The 18,724-nt window shown below is 40.1% G+C and overlaps 1 protein-coding gene across 1 annotated transcript; it reads left to right on the plus strand.

Annotated features, from left to right (window-relative positions):
• The first annotated feature begins 1,464 nt into the window (after window positions 1-1,464).
• On the plus strand, window positions 1,465-18,724 carry FEM1B (fem-1 homolog B). The gene is made up of 2 exons (XM_045541760.1): window positions 1,465-2,385; window positions 12,594-18,724. Exons 1-2 carry the CDS (start codon window positions 2,138-2,140, stop codon window positions 14,227-14,229), a joined length of 1,884 nt encoding a protein of 627 aa, XP_045397716.1. The 5' UTR covers window positions 1,465-2,137; the 3' UTR covers window positions 14,230-18,724.

Consider the following 18,724-nt stretch of genomic DNA (forward strand, 5'->3'; position numbering starts at 1 on the left):
CGAGTTTATTCTCCACACAGCAGCCAGAGTGATCTTTTTTAAAAAATACATAAATAGCATCTTGTCACTTCCCTGGTTAAAACTCTTCAAATGCCCCCATCACAGAGTAGAATTTAAACCCTTTGTCATGGACTATCAGGCCTAATATAACGTGCATCCTCTGATTTCATCTCCTGTCGTTCTTCCTGTGGCTCACTCTGCTCCACTGAGTTTCAGTTCCTGAGCTCCCCAGATTGTTCCCTCCTAAGGGCTTTTTTTCCTCCCAAGACAGAGTCTCACTCTGTTGCCCAGGCTAGAGTGCTGTGGCACCAGCCTAGTTCACAGCAACCTCAAACTCCTGGGCTCAAGCGATCCTCCTGCCTCAGCCTCCCGAGTAGCTGGGACTACAGGCGCACGCCACCACGCTCGGCTAATTTTTTCTATATATTTTTAGTTGTTTGGCTAATTTCTTTCCATTTTTAGTAGAGACGGGGTCTCGCTCTTGCTGAGGCTGGTCTCGAACTCCTGAGCTCAAGCGATCCTCCCGCCTCGGCCTCCCAGAGTGCTAGGATTACAGGCCTGAGCCACCGCGCCCGGTCTCCTAAGGGCTTTTGTATAGCTATTCCCTCTGCCTAGAATACCCGCTGTTCTTGTCACCTGTCATGAAGGTCTTGTCTGACGACCCCAACTAAATTAGTCACCCCCCATCACTCTATTTCATTTGCTTCATAGCAAATAGTAATGATACTAGCCCAACCCATATTTGTCTATCATATACTTGTTTATTGTGTTTCCCCCACAACAACACAAGCCCCTGGAGAAAGGACTGGTCCATCACTGAATCCCTAGTGCTAAGCAGAGCCTGGCACAGAGCAGACTTCTAGTATTCGTTGGATAAATGATCTTTGCAAATCCTAACAACAATTCTGCGAGGTATGTGAGAGAACAGAGGTTCTGCCGGCTCAGGATTAGATTCCTGCGCTGTCTGAACACGGAACTCGCCGTCCTTCCCAGGAGACCTCGCCCCTTTGCACCGCGCGTGCAGTTCCCCTTTGAGCTCCATCTTTCTCACACACTTAACCCCCCCTCCACGGAGGGCAAGCTTCCACTCCCTTCTCCGAGCCTGGTGCTGTGCCTCTCACGTCGCCTCCCTTTTCCTAAAATGGACCCCCCGGGTGCGTGCAACCCGTCCTTGGGCCCCCGAGCAGGGGCAGAGAGGGGTCCCACACCGTCTATGGTAAAATGGGGTGGTCCCCCTAGCCCATCGGTGTTGCGCTCTCACTCTGCCTCCTACCCTTGCTAGGGGCCCTCAGGGCCGTGTGGGGGCAAGGAGGAGGCTCCAGGCGTCAAGGGCACTGGGGACGCCCAGGCCCGAATTGAGAATGGGCCAACTCCGCGCAGCAGAACCTTTCTTCACCAAGGCCGCGCTGCCAGCCGGTCGGCTTTGGCGGAGACACCCCACTTAACCGTCCCTCCGCTCCTCCCCTAGCCCCCTCCCGGCCCTGTCTGCTAAAGCTCGCCTTCCTCCCCGCCCCGAGTCCTTGCGCCGCTCCTCCCGGAGCGTTCCGCATCGCTCCGGGGGCCCACGCGTGGCTCTCCGCAGCCATTGACAGCGCCCGGCACTTCCGAGCTCCAGCGGGCGAGGGCCTGGGGCCTTCCTCCAGCCAGGGACGGCGAGGAGCGAAGAGCGGAGGCGGAGGCAGTTTTAGGCCTTCGGCCGGGTGGGCCGGGTCGGGTGAGACGCGCCCATCATTCGCCATCCGGGGTGCGCACCGCCTGCCTGGGATCCCGTGGGCGACCCGTAGCTCGGGCACGCGCCTGTCGCATCCCGCAGGAAGGAGGGGTCCGGCCTGAGGCCCGGGGCGGCAGCCGCCATGGAGATCCCCTCGGCCCAGGGCCGGCGCCTGGGGCTTTGGGGGCGGCCCTGACCGCCGTCCTCCTTCCCCAGGCTGGATCGCGGACGTGCCCCCCGCGGCACTCGGCCACCTCTGTGTCTCCGCCCTCCCGGGGCTGCGCTGCTGCCCGGGCGCGGCGGCGACGGTGCCCTGTTGAATGGGCTGTGAGGGCCCAGGTTTGAAGCGCTGGCGAACGCGGCCTCCGGGGGCGCAAGGCAGCAGCAGCGGTGGCGACCAAACGGGTGTTGGAGTTGGCGGCGGCCATGGAGGGCCTAGCTGGCTATGTGTACAAGGCGGCCAGCGAGGGCAAGGTGCTGACTCTGGCCGCCTTGCTTCTCAACCGGTCTGAAAGCGACATCCGCTATCTGCTTGGCTATGTCAGCCAGCAGGGAGGGCAGCGCTCCACGCCCCTCATCATCGCAGCCCGCAATGGACACGCCAAGGTGGTGCGCTTGCTGTTAGAACATTACCGGGTGCAGACTCAGCAGACTGGCACCGTCCGCTTCGACGGGTAGGTACATCCCTACTCCAGCCTCCTCTCCGACGCGTGTGGACTCACCAGTTCACGGATCCTCCTTTCCCTCACCCTCTTTAATGGAGGCACTCACTTCTCCCCTTTTGTGCCTCTTCCTGGCCCACTAATGCCCAGTTCGTCTTCCAGGGATGATACTCCATCCCATGTCTTGCCGCCCATCCTCATCAGCCCCTACCCCTCATTCCCTCTGTAGGTAGATAGCCACACCCTCGATCTTGAGATGTAGTAGATAAAGTCGTCTTCTCTACTAGATAGTCTGTGAACAAGCCGTTTGGAGGAGGTGGCTGCCTTTCTAGGTTTTACCTTTAGTAGTACTGGCGTTGTGACAGAGATACATTAACGAGGTCAGTAATAAACATTGAAGACCTCTGATGCGTTATCTGGACATCCAATTTTACCCCCTTCAAGTGAGTGGTCCCATAAAGGCTTCAGCGTGTTGCTGAAGCTTAATGTCAAAATAAGCACCTAGAACCAGCAGCCCCTGCAGCCTCCAGAGGGATTGTCACGCAGCCAGACATTTCAAGACGTGATTCTGACTCTTCTACATTGCTCGGGGTAGATGTGTTGGCTACTAAAATGGCAATGGACCTGGTGTAGATGATGCCATTGTTAAATTACATATTACCCTGTGATATGGATAAGCTGGATCATTTACTCAAGGTGGGGAGTTCAAAAATTCATGTTGTCATAGTTAAAATTTGCCCTTTGAGGTTAATTGTACATGTGTTTGGGTATGATAATGAACACAGAATTGTCAGGTTTGACATTACCCATTTTTCTGTGCTGGAGGATTATACAATGTTTTACAGATTAGAGCTGCATAAAGATATTGCTTCATTGATTGAATTTTTTTGTTGATTTGTGGCAGTACATAAGCTATCTTAGAATTTTTTTCTTTTGAAGTATATGGAGTCTTAAGTATAAAAATATGTATCATTAGTTTTGGTGATTAAAAACTGCCTGGTTAAAACCTGATTGAAGAAGCATTTTTTTCTTTAAGATGACTAGGGCAATGTTGAATTTTGGTTGATTCTTTTTTAAGTTTAAATAATAAAAGCTTTTTATTCTGTTTTAGATGAGTGGAAAATATTTTAGAGCACTATATCTTAATGAAATGAGAGCCCGTGGGGAATGGCTTATATCACTGGTACTACCTCTGTAGACGTTAACAAGATGGCTTTTTTTCACATTTACCAAAGATGGCCACCTGATTCATGTTTGCGCCCTCACTGGCTTCTATGTCCTCTCTGTAAGTCCTTGCATTCCCACAGCTAGAGGAGGAGTAAAGCAGAATGACCCTTGAACCTCCAGCACCATTCCAGCTGTATAGGCACATGCAGCCATTGATAGGAATCTCTGCAATAACAGCTGCTGGGAAGAACGCTGCTGCTAAGGAGCTTGCTGAGGCCTGTATGGATAAGGGAGAATAGTCGGGAAAGAAAATAGTTTTCTAGAGAATTCAGAAAGGCTTTACTTATTGCCATATTACTTGACCATCAAAGAGTAATTTTTTGAGATGGCAATGGCAATGAAAAGAACTTGATTAGAAATGTAGCACCGGGCAGGTATAGCAGCATACCTTGGTCAGTGTTCTGGACTGGCCAGTGAAATTAAGGGTTTTAGTAAGTAAACATTTATTGAACACCAACTGTGTGCCAGGTTCTGTGGTGGGGATTGGGTATGCAGACGTGAATAACATACTGTTCTGTGGAAGGATGACAGTCTAGGGGGAGAGAGAGAAATAGATACATAAATGAGTAATTGCAGATGCCATGCCATTTAGGGTTATTGAGGGGAAACAGAGGGATAGGAAGTGCTGGGCCTGAGGGGAATCAGGAAAGGCTTCACAGAGGAGGTGATGTTTGAGCTGTGTTTTAAATAACATGATGTGAAGAAGGGGGGCAGTAGCCTGGTGCATTTGCAATGGCATGTATTTCAGTGCTGTTGCAAGAAGGGACTCAAGCCAGGGCAATTAAGAAAGATTGTGGGAGACTGGAGAGGTGGAGGTTTTGATGATCTTTGTATAAACTACTAAGAGTAAGACTGGTGAAACTGCCATCTCAAACATTTCTAACATTTGTCTGCACCTTCTTGAATCTATATATTTGTTTAGCGTATGGATTATTACAATATGAATTTATTAGTGGCTATGTTAAAGTAGTTTAATATTTATTTTATTTATTAAATGCCTGTGATGGGGCTAGCCCTGGGTCATGTTCTGTAGAGTATACAAAGGAAATGTAAGGTTTCTACATTTGAGGAATTTACCAATTAATTAATGAAAGGGAGGTATTGAAGTTCCTGGCCACCTTTCTGCCCACTCACACCACTCTGTGAGATTACTTTGCAGTTTATCTCAGTCATTTTGTCATTTCAGAACCACCAGAAAAAGACAGTGTTATTTGCAAATGCCATGATTTCACTTTGCACTCACTTCAGACATTGTGAAAGTGTTAGCCTGAGTGGTGTTAACAATATGAAGCTCACTGACCCTTTGGGGGCTGGCTTTTGAAAATTACTTAGCCAGCCTCTCTCTATGTGAGCTTCTACTGGCACTTGGGACTCATGACTGTGGGGGGGGTCTAATAGGTTCTCTGTGTGTGCTGAAGTAGGTTAGTGTTTCCAATTTTTAGTCACTTGCATACTATCTTCACAATTTTTGGCCAAATGGTTCACTATCTATCCTGCTGTTTACTTAATATTTTTCCTTAAAATGTCTGTTGTTTACTTGATATTTGTCTTCAGAATGTTTCACTTCTTTTTAGCTTCATCCTGTGCAAAAGTTTCTGTGTAATTAGGGGTTTAATATGTGGTGTTTTGTGTGTGAGTGGGTGTAAGAGAGAGACAAACAGACATTAAAATAAATAACTTAAATTTTTTTAGAAGTCTATATTTCACCTAAAAAATTCTGTAATACCTTAGGAAATTAAAGTGGATTCATAATAGAGTCTCCAGTGGGAAGGGACCACCCGCTTAGATTAAGCTCCACATTGATATTTGAGTCCTTGTTCCCATTTTTAGGAATAACATTTGAGATTATTTTACTTATGGCTTAACATGTGAACACCAAAATTGACATAGAAGAGTGGACAAGAAGAAAAGTCACATGAGTGGAATGAAAGAAGACCTCTTAGTTGGAGAATGGGCCGCTGTTAAGAATGTTATAAAAATGGAACAGAAACAAAGAGAAGATGTCATGTGACCACGGAATATTGTGCTGGCCTGAGTTCTTCTGAGGGCCTCACTGCTCTGTGCCAGAGTTTGCGGGGACCACCTGTCCTTGAAGAGGTTTGCTGACATGAATGGGGAGAAGAGGACTTCTGAGAATTCTGAGGCTTTCTGTTGAGTGCTCTTACTTTTAAAGTCAGTTCTAGTACTAATACTTCTAATAAATATCCAGGTAGAGGAGAGGCATGAGGAGCATGCCATCATTTGCCTTCATTTAGAAAGTCGTTGGCAATATGTGTTTCAAGGAACTGCGTTTGATTTACTACGTGATTTGAAGGACTTTGATTAAAATAAAGTGCTGATTATTTACATTTAGTGAATTTTTATTTTATTTCCATTTCAAATGCTTGAACCAGACATTTCTGTTTCAAATTGGACCAGGAAATAGATGAGCTTAGCTTTGTGATCAGAAATGTTCTCTCTCATTGAGAAAAGTTTCTATCGCCTGATGCATATTTTTTGTTTGAAAAGGTGAATATCAGATTATAGTTTCTTGATTTTAAGATAAAATACATAATAAAGAATTTGCATTGCAATTCTGGATTGAGTCTAGAAAGATCATTGTTTTATAGTGCTTTTCCCATAGGAATTTAGTAAATGTTGCTAATGTTAATTTTATTATATCTTTATTTTCTGTTAAATGCATTTAGTATTTTGTTTTGAGACAATATAGTCTTATAAAATTTTAGCTAGATTTTATAGATGGAGTAATGCCATAGATGTTAGGATTATAATTCCCTTTAATCTGTTTAATATTTTGATTTAGATGTAGAAATTCTAACTTCACCAAGGCTAATGTTTCTGAAGGACTAGTCTTATTATAAAATATTCTGCAGTGAATTTTTGGTCATACAACATCTTAAAAATTTTAATTGCCTAAACAAAAATAGTTAATTGGAACTTTTGTCACATTATTATATAGCTCAAGGAAAACAATGGAAATTATTAGACTAGAGCAGCAAAAAATATTAAACTGACCAAATAGTTGCCATTATAAAAACCAAGTGAAGTACATACTTGTAATTTAATTTTTCCTGTTACAACATAGTCTGGGAAGTTTGAGATCAGAGAAATATTTTAATCACTTTTTGTCTCTTTTTTTCATCTTTAAAATGAAGGTAAGACTTAGAGGTTATTGCTAGAGTTAAAGATAATGTATGTGACTGTCAATTTTAATGTAATATTTCTTGAGTTTTAGATTTATATTCCTCTAGATTCATATTCCTTGGCATAGAATAAATTTATAGTTTAAAAGCCAGGCCAGGAGCGGTGGCTCCCGCCTGCAATCCTAGCACTCTGGGAGGCTGAGGCGGGTGGATCGCTCGAGGTCAGGAGTTCGAGACCAGCCTGAGCAAGAGCGAGACCCCCGTCTCTACTAAAAATAGAAAGAAATTATCTGGCCAACTAAAATATATATAGAAAAAATGAGCTGGGCATGGTGGCCCATGCCTGTAGTCCCAGCTACTCGGGAGGCTGAGGCAGTAGGATCGCTTAAGCCCAGGAGTTTGAGATTGCTGTGAGCTAGGCTGACGCCATGGCACTCACTCTAGCCCGGGCAACAGAGTGAGACTCTGTCTCAAAAAAAAAAAAAAAAAAACCCAGTGTGAGAAAACATTGTAGCTATGTAAATGTAACTATACATTAACTATGTATGTTTTTAAATAGATTATATTAATAATCAATTTGAAAAAATGCTCTTTAAATTGAAACATGTTTGAACAATGACATGTACTGTTTCCTTATATTTGATGCATTTTGTAGTATTCAGAGTACTTTTGTAGTTTTAATCTCATGTAAACCTTTTAGTTATTTATCTATAAAATGGGTATAATAATAGTATCTATCTAGGGTTGATGTGAAGAGTAAATGAGGCCGGGCGTGGTGGCTCACACCTGTAATCCTAGCACTTTGGGAGGCCAAGGCGGGAGGATCTTTTGAGCTTAGGAGTTCGAGACCAGCCTGAGCAAGAGCGAGACCCCATCTCTACTAAAAAATAGAAAGAAATTAGCTGGACAACTAAAAAAATATATATATATAAAAATTAGCCGGGCATGGTAGTGCATTCCTGTAGTCCCAGCTACTCGGGAGGCTGAGGCAGTAGGATTGCTTGAGCCCAGGAGTTTGAGGTTGCTGTGAGCTAGGCTGACACCACAGCACTCTAGCCTGGGCAACAGAGTGAGACTCTGTTTAAAAAAAAAAAAAAGTAAATGAGATATATTGCATATTAAGCAGCTAGTACATTGCTTGGTACATTGAAAGTATTTGATATAAGCTGTTTGTATTCATTTAAACTGTTTTTCTTTGAAGTTGTTTGTGCATCTTTTTCTAGTTTTTGTTTTAATTATATCTATTTTTAGTTAAGGTGTAAAATATCTAGTAAAGTGCATGAATCTTGTGTACAATACTGTACAATGAATTTTTTTTTTTTTTTTTTGAGATAGAGTCTCACTTTGTTGCCCGGGCTAGAGTGAGTGCCGTGGTGTCAGCCTAGCTCACAGCAACCTCAAACTCCTGGGCTCAAGCGATCCTACTGCCTCAGCCTCCCGAGTAGCTGGGACTACAGACATGCGCCACCATGCCCGGCTAATTTTTTTCTATATATATTTTAGTTGGCCAGATAATTTATTTCTATTTTTAGTAGAGACGGGGTCTCGCTCAGGCTGGTCTCGAACTCCTGACCTCGAGCGATCCACCTGCCTCGGCCTCCCAGAGTGCTAGGATTACAGGCGTGAGCCACCGCGCCCGGCCAACAATGAATTTTTAATATGTTTACATCTGTGTAATCACTTTCTAGATGAATGTCTAGAACATTTTCTCACTCTAAAAGTTTCCCTGTGCCCCTTCTTAGTCAATTCCTTGCCTTTCCCTTCCCAGAAGTAATGATTATTTTGACTTCTATCACCATGGATCAGTTTTGCTTGTACTTGAACTTCCTATAAACAGAGTCATACAATGTATACTCTCTTGTAGCTGGCTTTTTCCACTTAACACAATGTCTATGAGCTTTATCCATGTAGTTGTATGTATGAGTAGTTTCTTCTTTTCTAATGCTGTGTAGTATTCCATTGTATCAATATACTGCAGTTTATTTATCCATTTTCCTGTTAATGGATATTTTGATTGTTTCCATTGTTTGACTATTTGTGAATAAAGCTGCTACTACATTCTTATATATCTCTTTTAGTGGACACTTGCATTCATTTCTCTTTAGTGTATATATCAAGGAGCAGGGTCATAGGGTAGGTGTATGTTTAACTAATAGATATTGCCAAACAATCTTCTGAAAGTGGTTGAACCAAATTACATTCCTACCAGCAGTTTCCACCAGCAATGAGAGTTACATTTGCTCCACATCCTGGTCAGCACTTAATATTGTCCTGCCAGTCTTGTTAATTTTAGCTGTTCTGGTGGGTGTGTATTGGTAAACTGGTTTTAATTTGCATTTCTCTGGCAAGTAATTATCTTGAGCATCTTTTCATATACTTACTGGTTATTTGGATATCTTTTGTGAAGTATACTTGTTCAGTCTTTTAACTCATTTTTTAATGGGTTAATGGGTTGTTTGCCTTTTTGTTACTGATTTGTCAAATATGTCTATTTCAGATGTCTTCTGCCGGTGGGTGGACTCCTTATTCACTTTCTTTATACTGTCTTTTCATGAAGAGAAGTTCTTAGTTTTAATGAAATCCAGTAAACCATTTTTTCCTTTTATGGTTAGTGCTTTTTTGCATTCTGTTTAAGAAATCATGATCAACTCCAGGGTCATTAAGATAGTCTATTTTTTTTAAGAAGTTTTTACTGTTTTGCTTTTCACAGTATAGGTCTGTACTACTTCTCTAATTTTTGTATGTAGTGTGAGGTAGGAGTCAAGGTTAATTTTTTTCCATACAGAATATCTCATTGCTCCAGCAGTATTTATTATAAAGACTGTGCTTTCTACCTGTATTCACTGGAGTCTTTGTCATAAATTGAGTGATTGTATATGTGTGAATCTGTTTCTGGAGTTTTTTTGTTCTATTGATATATCATTCCTATCCTTGTGGCAGTGACAAAATTACTGTAGTTTGTCCTCCAACTTTATTTCTTTAAGATTGTCCTGGTTATTTGCATTATCATGTACTTGTTAGAATTGGTCTGTTAATTTCTACATGCATGTGCATGTGTGTGCACACATATACACACCACATATCCCTGCTGGGATTTTGATTAGGATTATATACACTCTATAGATCGTTTGGGGGGAGAATTGACATCTTAACACTTTGGAGTCTTCTGAATCATGAACATGGGGTATTTTTCCATTTATTTAGGTTTTCTTTCATTTATCTCAGGAGTGTTTTATAGTGTTCCATGTAGAAGTCTTGCATATTTTCATTAGATTTATTACTAGATATTGATACTTTCTGATACTGTTGCAAATGGTATTTTTGACAGTGAAAAAAATTTATTGAACCTTATAAATGTAATCATGACAATAAAACATAAGTGAATTTTAATTAAACTGTTTGCAAAAGGTATAGTTGGCAACCATTAAAACATTACTGATATAATGTCCTATTTTCTTGATTCATTCTTTAGTTTAAAAAATGAATTAACAATTTAATACATTTTTAAAAATAAAAATTTAAAAAGAAACTTCAGAAGGCTAAATTTTTTTAAGGTATATTTTACATACAGTAAAATGCACAGATCTAAATGTAGTTTGATGAGTTTTTTTCTTTAAATGTCCATGTGGCCACCATCTAATTTAAAATATAGGACATTTCGGGGACCTTTAAGCCTCTTCCCAGTCCATACTACCTTGTCCCCCATAGGTAACCACTGTTACTAAGAAGGCTTTTGCTTATAAACATTTTGTATCATTATTTGAAACTGAAGAAGTATTCACCTGAATTATTATAAAATGTTTATTTTCAGCAGAAGTGATAGAGGGTGTTGTTTTTGTGGTGGTGTTAATTGTGGTTGAACTATGATATTTATGTCTTAGTCTCTTTTGTGCTGTCATAACAGAATACCTGAGACTGAGTAATAAGAACAGAAGTTTATTTCTCACAGTTCTGGAAGCTAGAAAGTCCGTCAAGGCACCAGCACGTACAGTTGGTGAGGAGTGTGTCCTCCACAGGGGAGGATCGATGCATCCTCACACGGTGGAAGACGAGCCTGCTGAATGCAGCTGAAGCCTCCTTTATAAGTTCCTTAATGCCATCCATGAGGAGAGGAGCCCTCATGACCTAATCCCCTCTTAAAGGTGTCACCTCTTATACTCTCCCATTAGCAATACTTGAATTGTGGAGGGGACACATTCAAACAATAGTACGAGGGGAATTGTGCTCTTTTTCACTTCATGGGAGATATAATTTCACCAGTGTTATAAGGTTGTATAGTGAGAAGCTCACTAGTGAGGTTTTTGATACTGCTTTGATCAGCCTTTTCTTTAACACTTCCAAATACATTTATTGCTTCTAGCATAGTAGATCTAAATATCTCCAGCAAAAATCCACATTCAGGTCTTTTGGTCAGTAATAGGATAAAAAACTGGAAAATTAATGTTGGGAAAAAGTTGAAGGTGAAAAGATGGGAAAGACTGGACTCCTAGCAAGAGTCTAATTGTGTATGTTAAGTAGTAAACCTAGCACACGTCAGATGTTCAGTAAGTAAGTTGTGAACACAAAGCTACAAGTCCAATCGTGTCAGAGAAGATACCTCCTTGGTTTTCTAAAAATGCTATTTGCTTCTTGCTGTTAGTATTTTTTTTCCTATAATAGTATTTTTTTCCTATAATAGTTTGAGGAACATACGTAGATGTGGTATATACATGTCCATATACATATTTTTTTAATTAAAAATATTTTTTTTTTTTTAGAGAGAGGGTCGTGCTTTATTGCCCAGACCTGAATGTAGTGGCTGGATCATAGCTCACTGCAGCCTTGAGCTCCTGGGCTCAAGTGATCCTTCTGCCTCAGCCTCCTGAGTAGTTGGGACTATGGGTGCATGCCACCATGCCCAGCTAATTTTTCTTATTTGTTGTAGAGACGGCGGTCTTGCTGTTTTGCCCAGGCCAGTCTTGAACTCCTGGTACCAAGTGATCCTCCTGACTTGGCCTCCTAAAACGCTAGGATTACAGGCATGAGCCACTGTACTCGGCCTATTTTTAAAACTTCTAAATTGGCGTGTAACATAGAGAAAATGCATTAATTATAAGTGTATAAAGATTTCACAAAAATAAACATATTTGTTTAACATAGTCCCCTTTGTGTTTCTTGCCATTTACTACCTCCCTCCCAAAATAACCAGTACCCTCACTTCTAACACTGCAGATAGATATGTAAATATAATATTACAATATGTATATGCTATATTCACTTGACTTCTTTGGTCAGCATCATGTTTTTGTGATCTGTTCATAGTTTATGGAACAGTAATTCTTTGTTTATCATGCTGTAGTAGAGTAAGTATATTTGACTAGCTTAGGGGAAATGCTTCACCTTTTTTCTTCCTGAAACGGTTTCTAACACAATGTTAACAGAGGATTGGGTTGGCTTTCCTAATTGTGAGGAACTGTGATACCTGGAAGATACTAGGAAGGAAGAACATGCTATGCTTTTAAGAGCCAGTGGGCCAACTTGTTGGTAAAGAAGTTACAAACTTCCATATGTTTCCTCTGTATTTACTCTTGCTAGTAGAAAGTTGGTGATTCCTTAGGGTTTCTTTTGTTTTGTTTTTAGATTTATATATTACTCAATAGTAATAGCTAGCATTTATTGCACTCATACTAGGTACAAGTACTATGCAAAGTGCTTTAGTGAAATTACCTGTTTTTATTTTCACCAAAACTGATGTTTTATTAATGTTCTGGAGAGTGAGGTCTTGGTTGGTACAGATGAATGCATCCTTTAAACTTTTATGTGAGGGCCTGTGGCCTCTGTTATCTAACTGGTTTTTCTTTTCATGCGTAGGTATGTCATTGATGGTGCCACTGCTCTTTGGTGTGCGGCTGGAGCAGGACATTTTGAAGTTGTTAAACTTCTAGTCAGCCATGGAGCCAACGTGAACCATACTACAGTAACAAACTCGACCCCCCTGCGGGCAGCATGCTTTGATGGCAGACTGGATATTGTGAAATACTTGGTTGAAAATAATGCCAACATCAGCATTGCCAACAAGTATGACAACACCTGCCTAATGATTGCAGCCTATAAGGGACACACTGATGTGGTCAGGTACCTTTTAGAACAACGTGCTGATCCCAATGCTAAAGCACATTGTGGAGCCACAGCATTGCACTTTGCAGCTGAAGCCGGGCACATAGATATCGTGAAAGAACTGATAAAATGGCGTGCTGCTATAGTAGTGAACGGCCATGGGATGACACCATTGAAAGTAGCTGCCGAAAGCTGCAAAGCTGATGTCGTTGAACTGTTACTGTCTCATGCTGATTGTGACCGAAGGAGTCGGATTGAAGCTTTGGAACTCTTGGGTGCCTCCTTTGCAAATGATCGTGAGAACTATGACATCATGAAGACATACCATTATCTATATTTAGCGATGCTGGAGAGGTTTCAAGATGGTGATAACATTCTTGAAAAAGAGGTTCTCCCACCAATCCATGCTTACGGGAATAGAACTGAATGTAGAAATCCTCAGGAACTGGAATCTATTCGGCAAGACAGAGATGCTCTTCATATGGAAGGCCTTATAGTTCGGGAACGGATTTTAGGTGCTGACAATATTGATGTTTCTCATCCCATTATTTACAGGGGGGCCGTTTATGCGGATAACATGGAATTTGAACAGTGTATCAAATTGTGGCTCCACGCCCTGCACCTCAGGCAGAAAGGTAATAGGAACACCCACAAGGATCTTCTTCGATTTGCTCAAGTTTTCTCACAGATGATACATTTGAATGAAACTGTGAAGGCCCCAGACATAGAATGTGTTTTGAGATGCAGCGTCTTGGAAATAGAACAAAGTATGAACAGAGTAAAAAATATTTCTGATGCTGATGTCCACAATGCTATGGACAATTACGAATGTAATCTCTATACCTTTCTGTATTTAGTGTGCATCTCCACCAAAACACAGTGTAGCGAAGAAGATCAGTGCAAAATTAACAAGCAGATCTACAACCTGATCCACCTTGATCCCAGAACTCGTGAAGGTTTCACCTTGTTGCATCTAGCTGTCAACTCGAATACTCCGGTTGATGATTTCCACACCAATGACGTCTGCAGCTTTCCAAATGCCCTTGTCACCAAGCTCCTGCTGGACTGTGGTGCTGAGGTGAATGCCGTGGACAATGAGGGCAACAGTGCCCTTCATATTATCGTTCAGTACAACAGGCCCATCAGTGATTTTTTGACCTTGCACTCTATCATCATTAGCCTAGTTGAAGCTGGCGCTCACACTGACATGACAAACAAACAGAACAAGACTCCGCTAGACAAAAGTACAACTGGGGTATCTGAAATACTACTTAAAACTCAAATGAAGATGAGTCTCAAGTGCCTGGCTGCCCGAGCAGTTCGGGCTAATGACATTAACTACCAAGACCAGATCCCCAGAACTCTTGAAGAGTTTGTTGGATTTCATTAAGCGACTGGATATGTAAAATTGTTTAATGTGGTGCTAAAAAGTAAAGGACTTTAATCACAGACAATAGAATTATGTGTTCATAAATTCTACTTCTCTTTCCACTACCCTTCCTCCCAACCCATCCTTCCTTAGTTCTGTATTTGGTCTTCTTGCTTCATGTGGTAATTGATTTCAAACACACTTTAAACAAAACCACATTGTTTAGGTGTAACTTTTATCTAAGGTGTTTGGATATTGGTCACCTAACTATTTGTCTTTCTTTTTTTTTAAGGAATGAATATAAAATATTTTGTTTGTGTATCAAGGTACTTTTATGATTTCAAGTTGATAATGTTTTAAACAGCTGCTTACAAAAGTATTTCTGTTAAGCCTATGTCAGTGTGTTATCCATGCAGCAGTTTCGAGGATTTCATAAAGAAGAAGAACTAAAAAGGAACATTAAAAGTAATGGGATATCCGGGTGTTCTGTACATGCCAAACTGCCGTTGATAGTTTTCACTCTTCCATTATTTATGTGGAGTGATACAATGTATTTTAACATGGGGAGGATTTAAAACGTAGCTGCAGGTTAATCTGAAAAATGTGCTAATTTGATAATAGTTACAAATTTATAAAGTTAAATTCATTGTAATTGTTGCATTATTCTGGATAGTATATACAAAGTGGTAATAATCTTAAACCAATTTTTCAAAGAATATTGAATGAACTCCTTGCCTTTAGGCTTGAATTCTTCGAAGTCTGTTTTAATGTAATTTACCTAAATTGCAGCAGTCTGCATTTGATTCAGCTCACAGACTTATAAAAATCATGAGTGCTGTTTTCTTATGAAACAGATTGTCACAATGTAGTTAAACATTCTATTTTTGTCTCCTCTTCCCTTTCCTCCTGTGTCCTATCTTAAAATTTGGAAAATACTTTTCCAGAGGGTGTTATTTGTACCTCCCTAATAAGGTATTTATGACAGATGAAAAGGAACCAGGATATTTTTGAATTTTTTCACTTTCTTTACTTAGTCTGTGACAAGAAGTAGAAAAATCACTAGTGTGGTGTAGGAAATTAAGTATTTTTGATGCTAGTAATTCTCAATGCCACTTGAAAGGTATTTCTGAGAGCTGCAAAGTTTTCAACCACAAAATGTCACTGATTCCAACTGATTGTACAGAGGTGTTTATGGCTTTTTGTTTTATTTTGTTTTGTTTTAATGGCAACATTTTAACTGTCAAATGAGTATTCTGTGATTATCTTTTAAGCATCACAGAAATTCAAGTAAAGGATACACACCTATTTCTATTGATGTTAAAAATGATAATGAAAGTAAAATTAGCTGTGTCTGTAATTTTCTCTCTAGTGCCAAATGAATGCCTTAGCTACACATAGTGCATGGTGCTGTAAGTAAAGACTTACAGCTTTTTTTTTTCTTTAATGGAAAGCATTATAATGATGTAGCAACATCAGATATAAACTTAAAAAAACTAATAAGATTTAAATTAACATTTTATGTATGGATAATGCTTTGTAAAGTATCTAAGAGAAAGGTTGCAGTTGGATTAGTATAAAATAATGACCAAGCCAAAATCAGCACCTAGGGCCTTAAATAAAATAGAGATACCCCACAAAATGAAATATTTGAAAGTGTGGGAGGGACAGAAGGGGGGACTTTAAAAAGGTTTCCCCTGAAGGACGCAAGATGCTTTTACAGTTGCTATAGGTATACTTGGTGTGTCTTCTTGCATCAGTTAGGAATGTTTTGATGGTAAATTCTGTCATAATAGATTTCTATTTTCCTAACCTGAGATTTTACAAGGAAGGTTTTAGGATGGTATTTGAATGAGCCCTAATTTGAAAATTACTGACCTTGATCCTCCTGGTATAAATCAAGGAAATCACCTTGCTCTTGGCAATACGCAGTGGCCTGAAAGAGAAAATGCACTTCCTCAAGGTGAGTGAATCATGCCTTTTCCACAGCTCAGATCAGACCCTTTATTTTTCAGACTACAAGGCCTGCTTGTTGGAGAGTCTGAGGAATAGTTATGATCCGTGGTATTCAGTTGGTTCCGTTATTAACATGTATGATTTTTAAACATCAAAACTTAAAATATCAGATAATGTTGCATGTTTTAAAAACATTTCATCCCTTTGGCTACCCAGAACCAGCACTATTTAAGACATTGCTTATTTACAAAGTGAGGATAATGATCATGTATGTACATATTCAGACATCAAAATTTAATGACACTCTGTTTTTGAGAAGGGAAGACAATGCTGGAGAAAGTAAAACTATGCTGAATGAAATGCTGACAAAGTTGGAGAAAGAAATTTGAAGACAGTGGAATAAACTATGAATTGTGCTAATGATAATTAGATTTTTTTGTTGTTTAGTATAGTAGTACACTGTGCAGTATCTTACTGAGGATCTAATTCTGTCTTGTAAAATCAATCCAATTGTGTATTGTGAAACACCTGTATAAAACCATTCTTGAAACAAGTGATCTACATGCCTTTTTTTTTTAATGTTTTTGGTAGAATTATTTTAAAATATGTTTAGCCAAACCCTTCCCAAACTTAACTCTTTTTTTAAAGGAAAACAAATAGGTAAGAAAGCGATAGTTCTATATCTTAGCCCTCTGAGAACTCTAGGCTGTCTGCATTTTGCAGCCACTTTTGTCATTTGATATTTATTATTGGTATACTTATGCTTTGACTTGTAACTCTTCCTTAATAGCATTATAAATTCAGTCAACTTCTCTGACCTGCTCAGTAATTGTCACACACATATATATATATATCTGGATGAACTAGAGGCCCAGGTGGGTGCTTTCATTTGTAAATCATGTGAAACTTAAGTGGGTTTTATGCTCTCAACAGAGTTGGTTAAACTGAACTCTTGAGTTTAGGTAACTGTTTAACTCAAAGGATGGGCAGCAAATCCATCCCCTCAACTGATGAAGGAGGGGGAACATTTTCACATAAGAACTGACACTGACAACGTAGCTTTTTTCAGTCCACTGTGGATTGCTCTAGTAGGCCACAGCCCAACTACCTTAAGGTTCTTTGCTGTGGGAACTTTAAATATAAACAAACCAAAAAGCAGACCATTCGCAAGCTTTGGTCTTGCTTGTTTCTGAGAAGGGTTCTATTTCATTATACTAATGGTTGATTAATAATTGGTAACTGTGAGAACTTAGGTATGAAAGCATTGTTTGAAGTAAAATACGATTTGGGGGCAACAGCTTCCTAAATACCAACTCTGTATTTGATAAGTGTTTTGAAACTTAAAATTTCAAGGGAGCAACAACACCCTGTTAAGTGTTTCCACCATAGTTGAGGCAGCTACTTTATGAATAAGATGACTTTAGATTGTTCAAGTGGAAGCATTTTTTTTTTGTTTGGAATGGGGTGGGGTGAGGGGTGAGTTGCTAGACCTTGGATTACAGTTTGCTGGTTTAGAAGCAGTCAGTCAGTGGTTGAACTAGTGAGTAGATGGATGAAAGTATAAAGGACTTGTTTTATGGTAGATTTTCTGTAAAAATCTTAAATGTTCCTTTTCAGGCTAGCCAGATGTGTCAATGCACAGATGACTATTCTGTTTTCTCACTGACTATACTATAACAAACATTAAAAGGGGTTAAAGAAAACAAAACTCTGCCTTTTGCTCTATGAAAAGTTTTTAGTCCAGAAGATTTTAAGCTATGTGTTCATTCCTACTATGAAAATGCATAGCTTTGTTCTGGATATCATCTCTTGAAAGTAGAAAGCTCCTATTATGTTTGTCACATTGCAGGGCTTTCTCATACATTTCTGGCAGACTTGCCCAAACCTTCATATGGGCTGGGTTGTACAATATCCCCTGCCCCAAATGTGGGATCTGAACTAAGCACTACACTGATAGTGGTGATATATTAATTTTTAAAACTGTAAAGTAAATGTCTCTAGTCCTAGGTTTGTGGTGTGTGCCTTTGTGTTAATGTGTAGGGAAGGGGCAGTGACTTGATGGTTATGGGGAGTGTATCTTGATGTGTGTGCAGGGCTGAGTATTGCTAAATTATTAACAGCTTTTTATTTAGGGGTGAGTCATGTGATGAATGGCCTAATCAGAAAAATGAAGGAGCGAAGATGCAAGCTTGCCAAGTGATGAAGTGAACAAGGTTTTGTATCAAATTTTTTATCAGGTGTTGTAAAATTTGTGCATGGCTTTTTTTGTTGTTGCTTAGTAACTGGTAGAGGAGAAAAGATGAGGAAAAATACTCAGCTTTCCTAACCAATCTTTTCAGAGGTACATAGTTGGGGAGTAAAATCCGACTGGCCTAATCTATTGAAAAAGATCCTGTCCTTTATAATATTTACCCCATCCTGCAGTCCTCCATGTAGAGGAACTACATTGTTGTATTCTAGTAATTCACTGTGATTTATAACAAACCAGTGATGTCATTCTGTTGTGCACTTTTGTCAAACCATTTATGTGACTTTAATAAACATAGTAAACTTGCTGACTGCA

This window comes from Lemur catta, chromosome 1 (genome assembly GCF_020740605.2).
Source record: "Lemur catta isolate mLemCat1 chromosome 1, mLemCat1.pri, whole genome shotgun sequence".
Lineage (NCBI taxonomy): Eukaryota > Metazoa > Chordata > Mammalia > Primates > Lemuridae > Lemur > Lemur catta.